The following is a 20,670-nucleotide window of genomic DNA, read 5'->3' as shown; positions in this document are numbered from 1 at the left end:
CCCAAATAATACGCAATCAGTAATTAATACGAAAGAGATTAAGTATTTTTCATAGAGCTACTGGAATCCGTCACAAGCAAATAAAAACACTAATATATCAAAGCAAATGTATACTTAAAATGTAAACAAATACTGAGAAAGATAGATTCGAATGGACCTTTATATTGATTAATAAAGCTGAAAATTTGCAACTCAATCGGAATAATAAAACAACAATCGTTGGACTGAAATGTAGATATCCCGAACCGAAATCTCGAATCGGCACCAGAATCAACCTCGGCTTAAAATTCGAACTAAAACGGGATAGTTTGGTGACTTTGAGATGCTGCATTTTTGTTGCTCATTTCCCCTTTAATGTGATTGTGCTTTTAAATCCCTTTTTTCATTGTCACGTCCCTCCCTTCCTCTCTATCTATGTGTGAATGTGTCAAGAGAATATCTGAAATGTCCAAATAAAAAAACGTGAACCTCTGTCTTGAAATTGAAGACCAAAATCGAGAAAGAGTTGATCGGCTGCTGTTGCTCTTTCTTGGGAAAAATCTGAAGGGTGTCGCTGGTTTTTGTTAAGAATGGGTGAGGTCCTGCCTTTTTTCTCGTGTGTTTTTTGGTGCGGCTGAAGTTTAGGAGATGGAGATTAGGTTTTTGTTTGTGTTATATTGGGGTTTATATTTGGGTGTTAGAATTAATAGTGACCCTTGGATGAAAGTAGATCAATGACTATGATTAACGGAGGGGTTTGATGGGTGAGAAAAGGGTTTGGGCTAAAAGGAATTGGGAAGAATGTACCTTTGTCTTGCTGGACCACTAAAATTCGAAAATGATCTCTCAATTGGCCTAACTATTGCTCGTATGTATATCCGCGAGTTGGGCTAATGACCCGTCAAAAGTTTCATTGTTCTTATGGGACCAGGTTGGTCGCCTCAGCACTACTCTTATGGGAGCGGGTCATTTGCCTGACAGTATTATGAAATATTCTTATGGATTGAGCCATTCGTCCCTCGATAATATTATTGGATACACTTATGGATTGGACCGTACGATCTCGACAGCATTATGTAACACCACTCTTACGGAATCGTGTCGTTCGCCTCGGCAGTATCATCAATTATTCTTATAGGAGTGGACTGTTCGCCTCGGCAGAATCGTGTATAATATTGTGACAGGGTATCAGTGCATAGACGAGTATCTTAGCTTGTATTTGACATTTGCACCTGATATTTGTCACATATATTCCATTCAAGGCAATTTATTTGGTATTTGTTGATTTCGTATTTTTTCTTTTGTTGAGAATCATGTTAAACATATCTATCTATTTCGTTGCTACCTGCCTACTTTTATTGTACCTTAGTTATTGGATCACTAGTAAGTTTTAATATCAATCCCGCCACTATTGTTTTGAGGTTAGACTTGACACTTACTAGGTACGTGTTGATTTGTGTGCTCATACTAAACCTCTGCATTAATTGTGTAGGTAATAAGATAGGTAATTCTGTGGTCATACAGGCATGTAGGCGCAGCTGCTTGGGAGACTTTGTGGTGATCTGCTTTCTATGTTACTGATCTGTAGCACATGAAGTCCCCTTCCTATTCAATTATTGTATTCAGTCTATTTCTTATTCCAAACAGTTGTTTTAGTAGTAATTTATATTCCAGTAGACACTCATGCACTTGTGACACCAATTTTTGAAGATTGTGGACCGCTTGGTCGTATTTTGTATTAGTTATTTGGCATTTTGATTGTATTTGGATCATTGTACGAACTTTCTTTTATGATACCCAAAATCTCCTGATTGGTTGAGAACGTTTTCCTATTATTTTGATTCTTAAATTGTTATACTGTGGACTATTTGTTCCGGATGTTTAATTGTTGGCATGCCTACCGGTTGCGTTAGGCTCCATCACGACTCATGGTAGGATTTGGGTCGTGACATACTATCATAACAAATGAGAGATTGAGTACTTTTATCTTCTCGAACTAAGACTATATTTATTGATACCTCCGAAAATCCCAAGTATACCAGTAATCCTTCCCCTTCTTAGGGTTTCGAAAGCAATGGTGGATTAGATAAGTATTTATTCAAATCCTTTAGTGCCTATTGATATTCGATTCAAATCAAAATCAATTTATTTTTTTAATACCGAGAATAAATTATAACTGACTTTTGAGGTTCGTCATTTGAATCTCCCAAAAGATGCTATGTGAACTGTCAATCTTTGCAATTTCTTTTTGCTTGTTATAATGTCCAGGATCTCTCGATTGCTTTGATTTGAGCCAGATTAACTTCAATTCCCCTGTTTGAAACAAGAAAACCTACGAACTTACCTGAAGTGACTCCAAACCCGTATTTTTTCAGGTTCAACTTCATATTGTATCTTCGGAGAGTCACAAAGGTTTCCCTTAAATGATAAAAGTGATTCATTGATTGAATTGATTTCACAAGGATGTCATCTATATAAACTTTCACGGAATTTCTGATGTAATCTTCGAACATTAGATTAACAAGTTGTTAATATGTGGCCCCTGTACTTTTGAGCCCGAGTGGATATATTGTAGCAGTAAGTCTCCATGTCCGTAATGCAGGAGGTCTTTTCTTGATCTTTCAGGAATATCGTAATTTGGTTGTACTCGGAGTATGTATCCTCCATTTACCATTCTTCTCCGGAACCACTACAATATTTTCTAATTAACCCAGGTATTTGACCTCTCAAACTGATCCAATATTAAGTAGCTTGTTAACTTCATCTTCTATAAGTTGATTTCGGAGTGACCCATATTTTCTTTTCTTTTGCTTGAGTGGAGCGTGTCATGGGTCTATGTTGAGTTTGTAAGTCATCATTTCTGGTGGAATACTTTTCATGTCAGTATGTGACCAAGCAAAATAACCTGTGGTAGCCCATAAAAATTCAATCAACTTACTTTTGAGTTTAGGGTCGAGTCCCGAATCGATTTAAACTTTCCTATCTGGGAGGTTGATGAAGTGTATAATGGTTTCCAACTCCTCGGTAGTCGACTTGGTTGCATATATCTCTACTGGCTCTACGATTGTATTTTGATATTTGTGTCTGAGATCTCTGCATCTAATTGCTCATATGTTCTTGAACTTCCTTTAATTATCGAAACTTTGACATCTCGTGACCTTGGTTGCTTTAATTTCTATTTGGCCCCTTCATCTATGGTAAGACCATTTGTAGTAGCTATTGAGTTTATCTCTCGAGCAGCTCTTTGATCCCCTTTGATTGGCCTGAATCTCCATTTGAGTGGGAACGTGATAACTTGCTGCAAGATGGTACCGCATCCATGTCCTCCCGAGAATGATATTTTATGTCATATTTGAAGCTACTACCTGAAATGAGGTATCTTTTGTTGGGTTTTAAGCATTAAGATGGCTTAAAAAGAGGGTGAATGAGAAATGGAGGGAAATAAAATTTTTAAGTGAATTTTTAAGTTTTCCCCCATTGATTAAGGAACATTGTCCCATATTAGAAGAGGAAGAGGTTTTTAATGGGTATATAAGCAATTGCTCTTCTTCTAGCTCTTAAAGAGTTGAGAATAAGGCAAGTCTCGCGCCGTCGTCGTCGTCGCTCGGCTCGACTTCGGCTTCGATCAAATGATTGATTGATTAACTTTTTGGACCAAATTTGTTTGTTAATAGTAAATATTAACATAAATGTTATTAAATATCCATTTTAATAACAAAATATTAATATTAAATCCAAGAATATTAATATTAAAATCCAACCGTTTCCATTTTTCCGTTTTCTGTTTTGATAACAGAATATTAACTACCCTCTTCAATTTTCCCTCTTTGTTGTTGAGTAAATAACTATTTATATTTTGGCATTAATGTTGTGGCCATTTTGCAAAAATAATCATTCTGAAGAGTTGCACCTCTTCAGATTTCAGCCCAACATTGGCTATAAATACAAGTCCATTCTCTCATAATTTCCATATTAAATTCCTTAAGGAAATACTGTGAATTCAGTGGGCTCGAATTAATTTTTTGTTTCGTTATATTTCTGTTTATGTTGTTTTATCTTTTCCAGAATTACTTTACAAATACAGTTTACTAACATCTTTCGCCATCCCTTTAACAAAAGTTATTAGAGTAATACCACGTATGCTAGAATTGTCGAACCCGAAAAGTGATCTAGCATTCAAGGTGAATTGCTCCATCAACTACATCTCTTCAGTAACTCGTAATTAGATAAAATTCGATGAACTATCTGGATCAATCAAAACTCCATTTATATCAGTATCTAAAACACGTAATATAATTACTTATGTGGCATCGTCAATCCTTATGCGTCTTCATCATCAAATGTGCTACTTTTTCCATTTAACATTTCCTTGCTTCGCTTTTCGTTGAAATCTTTCTTAACTAAATGACAATTGTATAGAACAAGAGGAAGATGATAAAGAAGAGAATAAGCAGAGATGAGGAAGAAGAGGATTGGAAGAGACGAGAGAGAGAGCAAATAGAGTGAATTAGATTTTATTCATCTCAATAATCTGATCTCCAATGTGTTACAATGAATTATTTATATAATCTAACTAATGAGCTTAACTAACTAAAGATGATCTTAACAAATATTTAACCTCCTTAACTAACTTTAACTAACTCAGTGTGTAATGACTAAATTACCCCTGCATTCTAACAGTGTTATTTCTCAACACTCCCCCTCAAGCTAGGTAGTGTAAATATATTGTAAACTCCTAGCTTGGAACTTAGATAGTTGTGTTGAACTTTACATAGTCCCTTAGTAAGTAAATCTGCTGGTTGATCTTTGGTGTTGATGTATTTAGTAGTTATCAAACCTTGTGTGATTTTTTCTCTAATAAAGTGACAATTATCTCAATGTACTTAGTACGTTCATGATATACTGGATTAGCTGCAATCTGCATAGCAGCCTTGCTATCACTGTAGATGTCAATTGGAAGATTGAATTCTATTCTAATTTCTTTCAGTAGACCTTGTAGCCAAACTATTTCAGCAACAGTAGCTACAATACTTCTGTATTCAGCTTCAGCAGAGCTTCTAGATATAGTTGTTTGCTTCTTAGACATCCAGGAGACCAGTGAATTGCCAAGTTTGATAAGATAACCAGTTACAGATCTTCTAGTATATGGGCATGCAGCTTAGTCAGCATCACAATAGGCCACTATGTTGTTGTTGTTGTTGCTTAATAAGATGACTTGACCTGGTTGATTTTTGATATACCTAACAACCCTTAATGCTGCCTCCATGTGAGATCTTTTTGGTTGTTGAAGAAATTGACTTAGTGTTTGAACACTGAATGATATATCAGGTCTAGTCATAGTTAAGTAGAGAAGTTTTCCCACTAGCCTTTGATAAGACTTCTGATCTGCTAGTTGTTCGCTTCCAGAATTCTTTATCTTGCTGCAGTGATCATCCAATTCCTCTGTTGTTTGTTTGATGTTTATGTCTAGTGGAGTGACAACAGGTTTAGCAACAGACAACCCAACTTCTGATATAAGTTCTAATGCATACTTCCTTTGATGCATTAGTATACCTTGTTTGGATCTAGCAAACTCTATGCTTAGAAAATACTTCAAGTCTCCCAGATCTTTCATTTTGAATGTTTGATGTAGTATAGTTTTTGTTTCAACTATCAGTTTTAGGCTATCCCCTGTTATTAACATATCATCTACATAGACTAATACAATAATAATTCCTTCTAATGTTCTTCTGATGAACAAGGAATGATCAAATTGACTTTGTTGAAACTGATTATTCAAAAGTGCTTCAGTTAGCTTTGCATTCCACTGTCTAGGAGCTTGTTTCAGGCCATATAGGGATTTAATGAGTCTGCACACAGGTTTATTCTCCCCCTGACTCTTAAATCCCTGTGGTAGTTCCATGTAGATTTCATCATACAAGTCACCTTGAAGAAAAGCATTGTAGACATCCATTTGGTGTATGTTCCAGTTTTTTGCAGCAGCAATAGCTAGGACTGTTCTAACTGTTTTCATCTTAACTACAAGAGAGAAAGTTTCTTGATAGTCAATACCTTCCTTTTGGTTATATCCCTTTGCAATTAGTCTTGCCTTAAATCTCTCAATTTCTCCTATTGATTTGTATTTGATTTTGTATATCCATTTACATCCAATAGGTACTTTCCCTTCAGGCAATGATACAATGTCCCAAGTATGGTTTGTTTGCAAAGCATCTATTTCAGTTTTCATTGCCTCAATCCATCTAGGATCTTTAGTAACTTCTGCATAAGATGAGGGTTCTGTCTCTACAGAAGTTGCTGCTATGTAAGCTTAATATGTAGAAGAAAGTTGATCATAGGAAATGTACCTTGAAATAGCATATGGAATATCCTGATGAACATTTAGAGGTACAAAGTATCCAAATTGGAGGATGTTTATCTCTACTAGATCTTCTGTATTCTAGTTGTCATGCATTCATAATGGGAAGACTTTGTGTCTGATCATTTATCTGATGCACTGCATTGGTAGTAAGCTATCAGCTTGATGTTGTTGTAGTTCTAGTGAAGTATCATCATCTACCTGATATATATAATCCATTGGATCAACTAGTATTTTCATATCTGTATTAGTAGGAGAATATGAGCTTTCTAGGTTACTTTCATTTATTCTAAGTTGATCTTGATGTTCTGAATAACTTGGAGTTTGCCTTTGTTGAGCTTATAAATACCATCTATGTTGTAGTTCAACTGGCACTTGATTTACAAATATAGGTTGACTGCTTGTCTTTCGATATTTGAATGGGAATACATCTTCTTTAAAAATCACATCCCTGTTAACAAAAAACACTTTCTCTGTTAGATCATAACACATACCCTTTTTGAACTTCTGAATAGCCTATGTGAACTGCTAGTTTTGTTCTAGTCATCAGTTTATCATCTTGATTTATAACCTTAGCATAACACATACAACCAAGGACCTTTAAATGTTGATATATAGGTTGCATGTGATGTAGCCTTTCATAAGGAGTTTGATTGTTAATCACAGAACTTGGAACTCAATTTATAAGATATACAACTACTAGAAAAAATTTTCCCCAAAATTTAATTGGTATGCCAGCTTGAAACCTTATAGCTCTTGTGACCTCTAGGATATGCATGTGCTTTGTTTCTGCTACCCCATTCTGTTGGGGAGTATAAACACAAGTTCTTTGATGAACAATCCCTAGAGTTTGAAATAGATTACTGCAGGCAGAGTTTAGAAACTCAGTTCCATTGTCAGTTCTTATAACTCTTACATTCTTATCATACTGAGTTTTTATATAGGTAAATAAATGCTGTAAAACAGTACACACATCTGATTTTAACTTAAGCAGAAACACCCAAGTCATTCTAGAGAAATCATCCACTATTGTTAAGAAGTACTTATTTTCATCATGAGTGGCAATCCTATAAGGATCCCATAAATCCATATGAACTAAAGCAAAACACTCAGTTGTTTTTATGCTACTTGTAGGAAATGGAATCCTTGTCTGTTTTGCACATGGACAGATTGTGAACTTATTTAACTTGCTAACTATTATATATGTCTTTACACGAATGATTTTATTCAGAACTTTAGTAGAGACATGGCCAAATCTTTTGTGTCATAAATCTATATCTACTATATTTGAACTTGATTGAATATCTTCACTTCTGGCAGCTAACATAACATCTTCTTTCCTTATACTGTCTGAGCACTCAAAAATGTATAATCCACAATCTTCTCTACCAATCCCCTTCATTTTCCCAGTAAAGAGTTCCTGAAAAATACATAAATCAGGTAAGAAAGTGGCTGAGCACTGTAATTCCTTTGTTAGTTTAGCAATAGAGAGCAAGTTGTATTTAAATTGAGGAGTATGAAACACATTTGACACTGATATACTGTTTGATAACCTGCTAGTACCAGTATGTGTAACATAAGCTAGATCACCATTTGGCATATACACTTTCTTAGGACACTGAGTTTGCTTGACAGTAGAGCTGTCTATCAGATTTATATCTGCTACCATACGATTAGTAGCACCAGTGTTGATTATCCATTTTGCAGAAGTAGTAGCTATTAAGGCATTACATATGCCTGCTACATTTGCTGAAGAATTTTCTTCTGAACTGACAGGAGACATTTTATTGAGTAGCTGCAGGATTTGATCATATTGTTCTCTACTAAGAGTGCATGTACCAAGATTCCCTAACTGATTCAAACTAGTACTGTTAGAACCCATTTGATTTGCAGATTTTCTTTTATTTCCATTCACAGAATTGTTCTTATTTGTTTCATTGTATCCCAATTGATCAGAAATCACATTATAAGCAACAGTATTATTTCTAGTACCTTTTCTCCCCTTTGTCTTAAAATTAGGAGGATATCCTATCAGTTTGTAGCAGTTCTCCTTATTATGACCTTTAAACTTGCAGTAATCACAGAACAAATTGTAGTTTTTCTTGAATTTCCCAGTAGTTCTTGTATATAGAGCAGTATCAAACATTTCTGCATTTGTACTTGGATTTGAACCTAGAATTCCAGCATTTGCAGCCATTGATTTTTGGCTTTCATCACTAACAATTATAGCATAAGCTTGATTGACTGTTGGGAGTGGACTTCTCATAAGAATCTGACCCCTAGCCTGAGAATATGACTCATTTAATCCCATCAAAAACTGATATAGTTTCAGTTTCTGCAGATACACAACAAAATCTCTAGACTTAGGACAATCACACCCTGGTGAAGGCACTAATGCTTCAAACTCTTCCCACATATCCTTGAGTTTGGAGAAATACATAGAAACCGATGATGTTCCTTGGCTTAGATTTGCAATTTCTCAATGAAGATTAAAAGATCATGTGCCATCAATTTTGTTAAACCTCCCAGAAAGATCATCCCACACTACTTGAGCACTAGAGGCATACATGATTCCTTCTAATAGTCCTTTAGACACAAAATTCATAATCCAAGACAAAACTATTGCATTAACACGTTCCCAATGATTCCACATTGTTATTGGAAAAACTTCTTTTTTGCATGTTCCATCTACTAGACTTAATTTATTTCTACCAAACAGAGCAACACGCATAGATATTTGCCAAATTGAATAATTTTCAATCCCAGTCAACTGAAATGAGATAATTTGAATACCACTTACATCTGTCGGGCATAGGAACAAGGGATGGTTATAGTCGACTCTTGCAACTGCAGTTCCTCCATTCACTGGATTGTTTGCATGTACATCATTGACACCTCCATTATCTACTAGATCTCTGCTAGTATTCATTTCTTTGAGTTTTCCCTTTCTGATTCTTGAGTGCTCTTGAATTGAATCTTTAGCTCAAGAACTTTTCTGAATTTTTCCAGAGATTGAAGTTCAGCTTCGAAATTCTTCGAGCATAGGCTCTGATACCATGAAATCTTTCTTAACTAAGTGACAATTGTATAGAACAAGAGGAAGAGGATAAAGAAGAGAATAAGCAGAGATGAAGAAGAAGAGGACTGGAAGAGACGAGAGAGAGAGAGAGAGAGAGCAAATAGAGTGAATTAGATTTTATTCATCTCAATAATCTGATCTCCAATGTGTTACAATGAATTATTTATATAATCTAACTAATGAGCTTAACTAACTAAAGATGATCTTAACAAATATTTAACCTCTTTAACTAACTTTAACTAACTCAGTGTGTAATGACTAAATTACCCCCTGTATTCTAACAGTGTTATTTCTCAACAGTTTTTGAATCTTTAGCAAACTTTCTTGATGTTCTAAACATCACCCAATTTATTTTGGCATATAACATTAACAGTCCGTTTAGTTGGTGGAGCTCTCGATGGCTCCTAGCTCATTCTTCTGATTCGTCATATATATAAGATAACTTAGCTTTTTCTTCAGATTCCGTTATCAACATGATTAACTCGTTCTAATTGTTACGCTTGGAAGATTTATAATTATTCTGGTGTTCAGTGCTGAATCACGATTATTTCAGGATTTGTTGATTGCACTATCCGTACATGAAAGAGATTTTTGAATAATATGGCACTATTATAATCTCGGAACAAATAATCTCGGTATAGATGATTTCGGTACAAATGGTCTTCATATAAATAGTCTCGGATATATTTTTTTAACTGACCTTCTGGTTGGCTGCTCCGAAATTATCTTATTTGACATGAGGCTGACTAAGAATTATTTACCACGTGTCAAGCATTATGTTGTCCACGTGGTGAACTCGTTTTTTATCAATAAAATAAAATTGGTCATTTGGACTTCAAATACAAAATACATGTCGGTATTAAGCTAATGTAAAATTGTGGTCTTCACCTTGAGCTTCATTTTTGTGTTGGTCTTCACCTTAGAGTTTCATTTTTGTGTTATTAGTTCTATGTACGTATTTTATCATCACCTTTTATTATATTCTAATCATATACCATTCATATCGGCAAAAGAAGCAGTTGAACATTTAAAAAGAAAAAAGAGTAGATTCCTTTAAATAGTTGGTTAAGTTTGAAATAATTTCACTTAAATTTTTGTGGGTATTTAGGACTAAAATGTAATTATTATTGTACGTTATTTTTGATTTCATGTGGGTGAATCATGTCGATTAGACTATTCATTGGGGTTATTAAAATCAATGGACTGTTATGTTTAAACATAAACTTCATTTGGAATAAAAAGGTCTGTGTTATGAAACATTAGATTATGGTGGATGTCCATAACTCCTATAATACCCACTACTCTTCTCTATTATCTCCATAACTCCCACTATTCCAATACTTATGGAGTTATGGTTGTGTATACGGTAGAAATTAGTGGTTCGATTTTACAATCATCAAGGCATCCCGAGGGTTTTCAGTGGTCGGCGATCGACTTTGAGGTAGTGTAAGTAACGACCGGCCTCGAGGCAGTGAAAATTAGTGGTCTCGGAGAATCAAGGTGAAGTTCCTAAGGCGTGTACATATAGCTAGCCAAGTCTAGTGGACTAGCCAAAAAAACGAATCAACGCATTAAATGGTTGTACCATCCCCATATCTTTGTAATTAATGTTTTTTGTACTATGTTGGGATTCCCCCTCATATATAAAGGGGATCCTTGTCATTTTGTAGATATTTGATGCTCAACACTAAATACACTAGAACATTCTCTCTGCCCTCTAACATATTCTCTTGGTCTCATTGTTTCATTTATTGCTTGGAGTTATTGCGTTCTATTCATTGTTCTTTATTTATTGCTTATTATTGGCCATAAAGGGTCGTCATTGATTTATTTATAACCGTTAGTCTCTATCTACCACCCTCGACGGACATCGGACTTGACCCCAAGGCCCCGAATAAGCAAGCTCGAGGCCCCGATTGACAGCGATTCGGTTTGGTTAATATCTTATTTTTTAAGCTCTTATCTTGATTCCAAGTACATCACTTAGCATCTATTGCCCTAACAACTAGCATAATAATAGATCACATATTTTTAGAACTACAAAATCAAATTTAATTGTTATTATCATGTTCACGGTAAACAGTTTGGCGTCCACCGTGGGGCTAAAAATAATAGTGATTATTTTCTTACTGGTTTTACTACACAACGCAAGTTATCTTTCACACTTTTACTTGCCCAAGATCTTTGATTTCAGGTCAAAATGTCTGACTCAGTGAACAACAATCTTGAGAACCATGGAGAGAATGGTGTGGATGTCCCAGGTATTGGTGTACCACCACGGAATCCTGAGAACACATCGGAACCAATTCCCGTGGACGCGGTCTCACGCGACGTCCAACACATCTATATAAGCTCCCACACTAATAGGAGCGTGCACCAATGAGACCAACAAGAAGCTTAGAAAACCCCAGCTGGTGAAGAATGGGAGGTTAGCCTTCACGTTATCTTTGAAATGTTGCAGGCACAACATCTGGCTATTGCTCAGCTCCAAAGTCACCGGAAAATTCCCAGCACGGTAGCACCGGGGACGGCTCCCCCAGTCGAGCAAGTACCGTAGAGATCAAGCAACAACAAGTTGGCAGCCGACCCCACCACCGTAAAGTGCCCGAGGACCTCACGAGAAGGATCAAATCGGGCGAGAAGAAGATAAAAGCCAACGACAAGAAGGTCGAGACCTACAACTCTAGGGTCGACCAAATTCCGAACGCACCCTAGATCCTGAAAGGTGTGGATTCAAAGAAGTTCATACAAATGCCGTTCCCAGAGGAAGCGACTCCAAAACCCATTCCAAAGAAGTTCAGAATGCTAGACCTTCCAAAATACAATGGAACCTCAGACCCCAATGAGCACGTTACTGCTTACACTTGTGCAGTGAAGGGCAACAACCTAAAGGACGACGAGATTGAGTCCGTCTTGCTAAAGAAGTTGGGGGAAACACTCTCGAAAAGGGCCATTATGTGGTATCATAACCTAGCTCCTAACTCTATAGACTCATTTCCATGCTGGCAGACTCTTTCATAAAGGCATATGTCGGTGCCATCAAAGTAGCAACAAGGAAATCTAACGTCTTCAAGATCAAGCAGAGGGAGAATGAGATGTTGTGAGAGTTCGTATCTTACTTTCAAATAGAACGAATGGAACTACCACCAGTCTCCGATGACTGTGCAGTGCAGGCCTTCTCTCAAGGTCTGAATGAACGAAGCTCAGTGGCTTCAAAGCAGCTGAAACAGAACCTAGCCGAGTATCCCGCTGTGACCTGGTCGGATGTTCACAACCGATACCGGTCAAAGATCAGGGTCGAAGACAACCAACTAGGAGATCCCTCGGGCTCAGTATATCCCAACAGGCTTTCGGAAAAAGATCCAAAGCCAAACAAAAAAAGATACCAACCATATACTGAAGATAGAAGAAACGCCCCAAGGCGTAACATACCTTGCAATGCTCGAAGGATAGACCGAGGCCAGAATCCTCGGGGATTTGTCAGTAGAGCTAGGTTCGATAGGTATACAGGGCCTACGGAGGCACCTCGCTTGTCGGAATATAACTTCAACGTCAACGTATCAGACATCGTGTTCGCCATCTGTAAAATCAAAGACACCAGGTGGCCAAGGCTTGTACAATCAGACCCTTCACAAAGGAACCATAACTTAGTGTGTGAATTTCACAACATACACGGTAACAGGACCGAATATTACCGACAACTACGGGAAGAGGTAGCCCGACTACTCATCAAAGGTCATCTCCGGGAATTCCTCAACGACCGAGCCAAAAATCAGTTCCAGGAAAAAGAGGCAACCAAAAAGAGTGAAGCAGATAAGTCGCAACACGTCATCCATACGATCTTTTGAGGTGTCAGCGCCCTACAGGAACCCACGTCCAGGAGAAGAAAAATATCCCTCGACAAGGAAAAGCGAACTCGAGGCCCTATCCCAGCCCCATAATGGCACACTGGTAACTTCTTTTCTTGTGAACACATTTCAAATTAAACATGTACTTGTGGGTCCAGGTAGCTCGGCCAATATTATCAGATCGAAGGTGACAGAGTAGCTCAGACTGCTTGACCAAATTATGACTGCCTTTCGAAGTCCTCAACGGACTCAACACAACAAATATCAGAGGGGCTGATATTTCCACTATCAGAGGGGCTGGCACAACCCAAAACACCAATATCTCCACTATCAGAGGGGCTGAAGGATAAATAAACAGTGAAATAGCGACCACAAGGCATGTTCTCGGCTGTACCCGAATGAACAAAGCAGGGGACCGTACCGCGTCCTCATCACAAGCGACTGAAACATATTAGGGTTTGAAACATCACCGACACATTCTACACTAAGGTATGACCGCCTCCTTTTTCTTTTAATTACATTCTACGCTAACCTGAATGTAGGTATCCGATCAAAACGGCCAAAGCACTTTCCAACTCGAAGGCCTTAGGTTTCAAAAAGCATGTGTTGCACTCTTTTCCTTCGATCGGATTTTTATCCTAAGAAGGGTTTTACCGGCAAAGTTTTTAATGAGGAAACATCCATATGCTACCTAAGGATGACTCAACAAGTATTCAATGTTTCTTTTGCAATCAACCTCGAATACTGGGGGGGCATCCCCCTAGAAGGTCACCTACTCGGAGAAGCCAAGATACGCCAAATGGGGTCTCAATAGGAAAATAATGTACCGGACCAAACGGTCGAACGAACCGTGTCCGTATAGAACAACTGAGCCTTAACAACAAAGGCATGTATACTTATACCAAGTAATCAAAGAATTCTGCGTTTCAAGAAAGCTCGATAATTTTTTGCAAAAAATAGCCCCAGAGCCAAAAAATGCCCCGAGTACTTGGGGACTAGCGTCAACAACTCGAAACAGTACGACCCCCGAGTCGGAGCTTCAAACTCGTAAGCCCTCAATGAGGCAACATCAAGATCACAAAGCGGCTTTAGAGCCAAAATATCCCGAACACTCGGGGACTGGCGTCAAAAACTCAAGGCCACATGACCTCCGGGTCGGGAACTCCGAAATCGTAAGCCCTCAATGAGGCAATACCAATTTTACAAGTAATGCATCCCGAGTCAAGAAATCCTCGATGACTCGGGTACTGCTATCGATCGTCATCTCCATCGACTTATCAAAACCCGAGGTCGTAAGACCACAGGCGGGCAGCCTCGGTCTCGTAAGACCTATATAAGGCAACAACAATATTTGTAAGACCTCAAGCAAGTCATAAACCATACTTGTACCAAGTATCCAAAATTGTAAGACCTCAAAGGCATGTAAAACATGTAAGACCTTACTAAAGGCATAAACCCGATCTCAAAGTTAAAGCTATATATCGAACTTGTAAGACCCCTAAAAAGGCATACCCTCGATATAGATGCCGAAACTACTTCACTCGAGATTGAAAGGCTTCGGCGAAACACAAATGACTACGGTCACAAGGCTGTACCAGCCAAACTAACGCGACTCGGGGACGCCCAACCGTCACTATAAAATCACAGGCCTTCAATTACTTCGAATATACTTTGGAAAGAACCGGTTAAACAGGCTACCGTCGATATAGGCAAAAGAGCTTCGACCATGTCAGCTCCTAAACACTGGCTTCGAGATACTCAGCCTCTGAGCAAAACCTCCCGAGGTGATCGATCATCGCCATATAATGACTCACAATCGAGGTTTTTTATTAAACCGTCGAAGATTCAGGCAAACACTAGTTCAAAAAATCCTTATCGAGGGAAAAATAAAGCCTACATAAAAGTCGCATCGACCCAAGGCGTAAGAGCCACTGTCGCCAGCCCACATAAAAGGTCGCATCAACCCAAAGCGTAAGAGCCACTGTCGCCAGCCCACATAAAAGGTTGCATCGACCCAAAGCCTAAGAGCCACTATCGCTAGCCCACACAAAAGGTCGTACCGGCCCAACGCGTAAGAGCCTAAGGGCCAGCTTGAAGTTCAAGAACTTGAGGGTCGAATGAGCTCGAGTCGATACCCGACTCGGAGACTAAACCCAAAACAGTTGACCAAATATGCCTAAGAGCACAAGCATAAGAGCTCTAACGCTGGCTTATACTAAAAGGTCGCATCGACTAAGCGCGTAAGAGCCTACGAGCCAGCCTAATGAGCCCCAGGGCCATACCACGAATCTAAGGATTCCTTTTAACTCAAAGACCCGTTCATTTGGCTAAAATCCAGGCAAAAAGAAATGCAAGAGAAACAAAACCACGAGGTTTCCTCTTTATACATACATGCAAAAAAATACAAGCTCTATTTACAACATACTTTGAAAGTACTATATACAAAAACGGAAAAGGAAATCTACGTCCCCCTTGGGGACTATGGCCCGTCGGCCCTATCCTCGGCATCGGATAGAAGGAATTTAGCATCGTATTCTTCCACCTTCTCCTGCTTTATCTTTTCCGAGAGGTTGAAGCTCCTGGCATGAATTTCCTCGAGGGTTTCCCTCAGAGATTTACACCTCACATACTTTTTACTACTGCTCTCACGGTCAAGAGCTTTTCTCAGCTTAGCTCTAGCATCAGCAGTGCCCTTCAAATAGGCTGCCACTTTCTGGTCAACCTTAGTGCGACTCATTATAGCCTCAGCCCGAGCATACACAACCTCGGCCTTCGCCTTCAAAAGCTCAGACTCGAGCCTTGTGATCATATTCGAGACAGAATCGTTTGCACGAGCGTTCCGGATTTGCACCTTGATGGCAGAAGCTTTAGCCAGAGCACCCTCCTTGGTCGTAACTTGGGCAACTGCCTAAGCCTTAAACTCGTTAAACTCACATTTGACCCAACCAACTTCATCCCAAAGTCATTCCAACTCCTCCGTTTTGCTCTCCAACTAAAATATTGAAACATTAATCTCTGAAAATGGATGGAGGAGCATACATCGACACAAAATGCTGGTTACCTGTCTTCCGAGACGGCTTTTGTAGTTCCGACTTTGATCCACCTCGCTCCGCAAATATAAAAGCTCACCTTCCTTTTTCATACAAAGGAGCCTAAGGGATTTCTCCCTATCTAAATCTTTCCGCATCCTGGCCTCACGGTGAAGCAACTCGTACTTAAGCTTGTCAAGGGCCTGCAAAAGAAAACTCAATAAGAAAGGGAGGGCGCAAAACCGAAAGAAGCCTATACCAGTTATCAAACCTTACCATAAAACTAATCCGCTGAGCCTCGCCAAAGGTCGAGCCTACATCAGATGGCTAGTTTCCCCCAAAGTGCCTTCGGTAGGAGAAGAGGAAGGCACGGATGACCCTCATCCCTCGAAGTACCTTCAACGGGAACAAGAAGTGTTTTTTCAAAAACAGAAGCCTCCAAAGCCAGAAGCTCAGTCGACTTGTTTCCTTTGAACCTCAGAGGAGGACTCGCCCCACTGCGAGCATCCTTGCACATCGAAGACTCCTTACATTTATGATCAATCCTCGGCCTCGAGGCTGGCGATCTCTCCTCCTTCCCCAAGGGATACAATCTCATCTCGGGAAAATCTCCAACACCTGCGGTGGCAGAGTTAGTGCACTAAAAAGAAAGTACCTTTTCTAAGGAAATGAGCCACTGAACACCTACCATGATGCTTTGCTTCCCATCTCCCCTTGGACAGGTCTCGCCATTTGCGCTTATCATAAGTCGAGCAAGCTGCCAGCTTACGGGACCATTCAGCCAGGTCAGGAACCTCGTCCGGTAGCCAAGGAATCGCTAAAGAAAATGAAATGAAGAAACATATTTATGGAGCACGACTCCACTATGGACGAAGCGATAAAAATACAAGTATACCACTTACGTGTAAGATTCCATTTCTCAGGGAATGGCAAAACCTCTCCAGGGACAATATCAACTGTCTGTGCTCGAACAAACTGGCTCATCCAACCTCGGTCCTCGTCCTCTTCGTCGTTAACGGTAGGGGACCGGGTGGATCGACGTCGTAGAGTAATCAAGCCCCGGTAATGCAGAGACCGGTATAACCTAACGAGATGGCTAAGGGTGAATTCGAACCCGGCCTTATCCGCAAAGTACCTTATCGTCAACACTATCTTACAAAGGAATGGGTGAGCCTACGCCAAGGTAACCTGATAACTCCTACAGAATTCAAGCACAACCCTGTTGGGGGGACCCAACGTAAAAAGATACTTATACATGCTCAAAAACCCCTCAACATGGGTCATGATGCTCTCCTGTAGGGAAGGTACCTCCAGTACCACTCCTTCTCCCCATCCGTAGTCTTTCCTAATCATCTCGAGGTGTTCCTTCCTTATTGAGGAGATCAACCTCGATGCATGCTCCCGATGCCCTTGAACGTTGGGAGGTCTCTCCAACGTAAAGTCTCTCCTCGAGACAAAGCATCTCGAAGCCTGCTCACCGGATACTGGCGGTGTACCACCAACCGAACGCAGAACAGAGGCAGAACTCCCCTCTCCTTGATGGGCTGGTTGCGATGTAACAGCCATGGACACGGTAAAATAAGAAGAGGAGGATGAAGATTTGGGCGAAGGCTTTGAGTTGAAACGATGAGAGAATTAGCGTGAAAAACAAAATCTCTATGAAAGAGATAGTTACCTAGAGTAGCATAGTCTCCAGTTAAGAAATGAGCGAGTGCATATATAGAGGCAAGCGGCGAATATTCTCCTATCCAGAAGACCAATAAATTCTGGCCATGACAACACAATTTTTTGGGAAATGTACTGGCAGGACCACCTTGGGGGCCCCACTATCAGGTCGCATGAATAATACTGTCACATAGTGCTTGGGAAATATCGAGACCCCGAGGATTTTTGCCATTACAAGCATCGACTCTAAAGAAGCTATCAACCCAATTTCGAGATGGTACCCGATCTCAGGGGCCCCGATTACTCCAAGTGTGGGATCCAAAAAGCCAACATCAAAATTCGAAGGCTAACTCCATATGAACGCTGGAATATAAAGAATTGAAAGACTTGAAGTAGAAAAAATTCCCTTGCATTACCAAAAAATATATTTACAAGGGGCGTCTTTACAAGACTTGTTTCCCCGGGAATACATACACAAAAAGAAAAAAGAGAAGGAAAAGCGATGCAGGCCTACTCTCCATTGTCACTACCCTCTGAACCATCCCCGGGACCTTCGTCCAAAGCAACTGAGAGCGCCAATTCTTACTCTGACTCTCGGGCCTCCTCGATCTCAACTGAGAGATCGGCACCTTTAGCACTCGCTTCCTCTAAGGCTTGCCTCCTCGCCTTTGCACTACCATGAGCGACAGTCCGAATCAGTTTTTACTCGGCAGCCACCGATATATCTCAGGCTATTCGATTTGCAGTGGCGGCGTCTTTCAGATAAGTTGCGGCTTTTTCTTCGGCCTCGGACTTGGTCGCAGATAGCGCAACAATCTCTTCTCGAGCATTTTGGAGAAGACCCTGGGTCGATACCAATTCTGGGGTCACGACCTTGTTTCGCCTCCTCAGCTCGAGGATCTTTACATTCTTCTACCTGATCTGCAAAGGAAAAGATAAGTCAGTAAACGTCGAATTATTAGAACAATGAACAGATTTACGAATAACAAGTTACTTGCTTAGCAAGGCCAACCTTTTCTCGGAGTACTCCCTCCAAATTCGCCCGAAGCTCGCCTAACTCCTTCTCCTTTCGGGCAAAGGAGGCCTCCGACTCCTGCAGTCTTGAGGTAAGCTCTTCGATCTTCTTTTCACGGCATGAAAGCTCATCTCAGAGACTAGAGAAGGTGTGATCATACATCTTCTTGGCTATAACGAAAAAGTAGAGTCAGAAAAATAAGGAAAGGTACTTGAAACTAGAAAAGTGCACATAAAAAGCTATCACCTTCTGCTGTAACTTCCCCGCTTCCTCGATAGCATTGGGAGCGTCGAGGTCGATGTCTTCACTAACTCCATCAACGCCATCAAGGAAGTTGTCAAGCCCATCTCCCCCCTCGGGAGGACCCTCCACGTTGGTAATCTTTAGGTCCTTAGCATCCCTGAGTTCCCCATCCGAGAACCGAGGGCCCAAATCAAGGCTACCCAAAGCATTGATATCGCTAGAGTTCAAACTCCGTCCTCAAGAAGTTCCGGGATCGGGCCCTTTGAAAACAATAACAATGGTATCCTCAGTAGGGGCCACATCTACGCCCTTCTCGAGGCCCTCCGAAGCACGGGCTCGAGCTGATTCATCCGTCCCTGATCCAGTGGCCCTTGGCGCAGGCGCTTGGGGAACATCCGTGCCTGACCTTTTCCTTTTCACCAAAGGGATATCTTCGCCATCATCGTCCTCGTCGTCGCCATCATCGTCCTCGTCCTCATCATTAGAGACCACTCCAAAAGCTGAAGACAAGACCTCGACCTCTACTTGAGATCTGCGAGGCTTGGTTTTCTTTGCCACGGGGGACTTAGCGCCCCCCGTTTCTTCCTCTTCTTGCCCTTATTAGGCTTCGGAACCTCCTCCTCACCATCAGGAGGCGGTCTCATCTGCACTCCATCGCCAAGGCCTGTGCAAACATAGTGACCCAAATTTGTCAGCACAGAGGATATGGGGAAGAAATATAAGAATATGATATAGGCGGAAAAAAGGATTTTACCATGATTCTTGGCCACCCACCGTGCTTTAGCCAGCTCAGGACAAGAGCACCCGGGATAGGGGAACGAGTTATTTAATCCCCTAATCCACCCCAACAGGTCCAGAACAGATTTGGGATACCAAAGGGCGGTTGCATGAGCAAAGGTAAAGTTAGCTTTTTGAGGAAAGAGAGAAGACAACAAAGCATACTCAAGGAAGAGACACTTACGCTCCATGTTCCATTTCTCCAGGAACGGCATCCACCTAGCTGGAATAATGTCAGAAGTCCTCACTCGGACAAACCGGCTTATCCACCCTCGGTCCTTGTACTCGTCGATGCTCGAGAAAAGGTTTTTGATGCTCGATGGTGAAGCTTGATCAAGCCTCGAAAAATATGGGGGATGTATAGCCTGATTAGATGATCAAGGGTGAAAGTCTCACTCTCGGTTTTAATGGAAAAATAGCGAAGCATGTAAACTACTCTCCAGAAAGAAGGGTAAATTTGGCCAAGTGTTACCTGGTATCTATAACAAAAGTCGAGGATGGCCGGGTTTATGACCGGAGAAGAAGGGTTCGAGGAGTCGACAGGGCCCAGGGTGAACGAATATATGTACACATGAAGAAAATCGGCCTTATGGTCCGTTATGCTCTCTTTAGGGCCAGGGTTCTTGATCAGTACCTTTTCATCCCATTGGCAGTCTGCCCGCACTTTGCTTATGTCTTTC

The 20,670-nt window shown here is 40.4% G+C and overlaps 1 protein-coding gene across 1 annotated transcript; it reads right to left on the bottom strand.

Moving 5' to 3' along the window:
* Positions 1 to 8,831: 8,831 nt before the first annotated feature.
* Positions 8,832 to 9,263, bottom strand: LOC138887296 (uncharacterized). Its single transcript, XM_070169026.1, has one exon. It carries the CDS (start codon positions 9,261 to 9,263, stop codon positions 8,832 to 8,834), a length of 432 nt encoding a protein of 143 aa, XP_070025127.1.
* Positions 9,264 to 20,670: the final 11,407 nt, after the last annotated feature.

The sequence above is a fragment of the Nicotiana sylvestris genome, chromosome 3 (genome assembly GCF_000393655.2).
Source record: "Nicotiana sylvestris chromosome 3, ASM39365v2, whole genome shotgun sequence".
NCBI lineage: Eukaryota > Viridiplantae > Streptophyta > Magnoliopsida > Solanales > Solanaceae > Nicotiana > Nicotiana sylvestris.
This window is presented reverse-complemented; position numbering and strand designations above follow the sequence as displayed.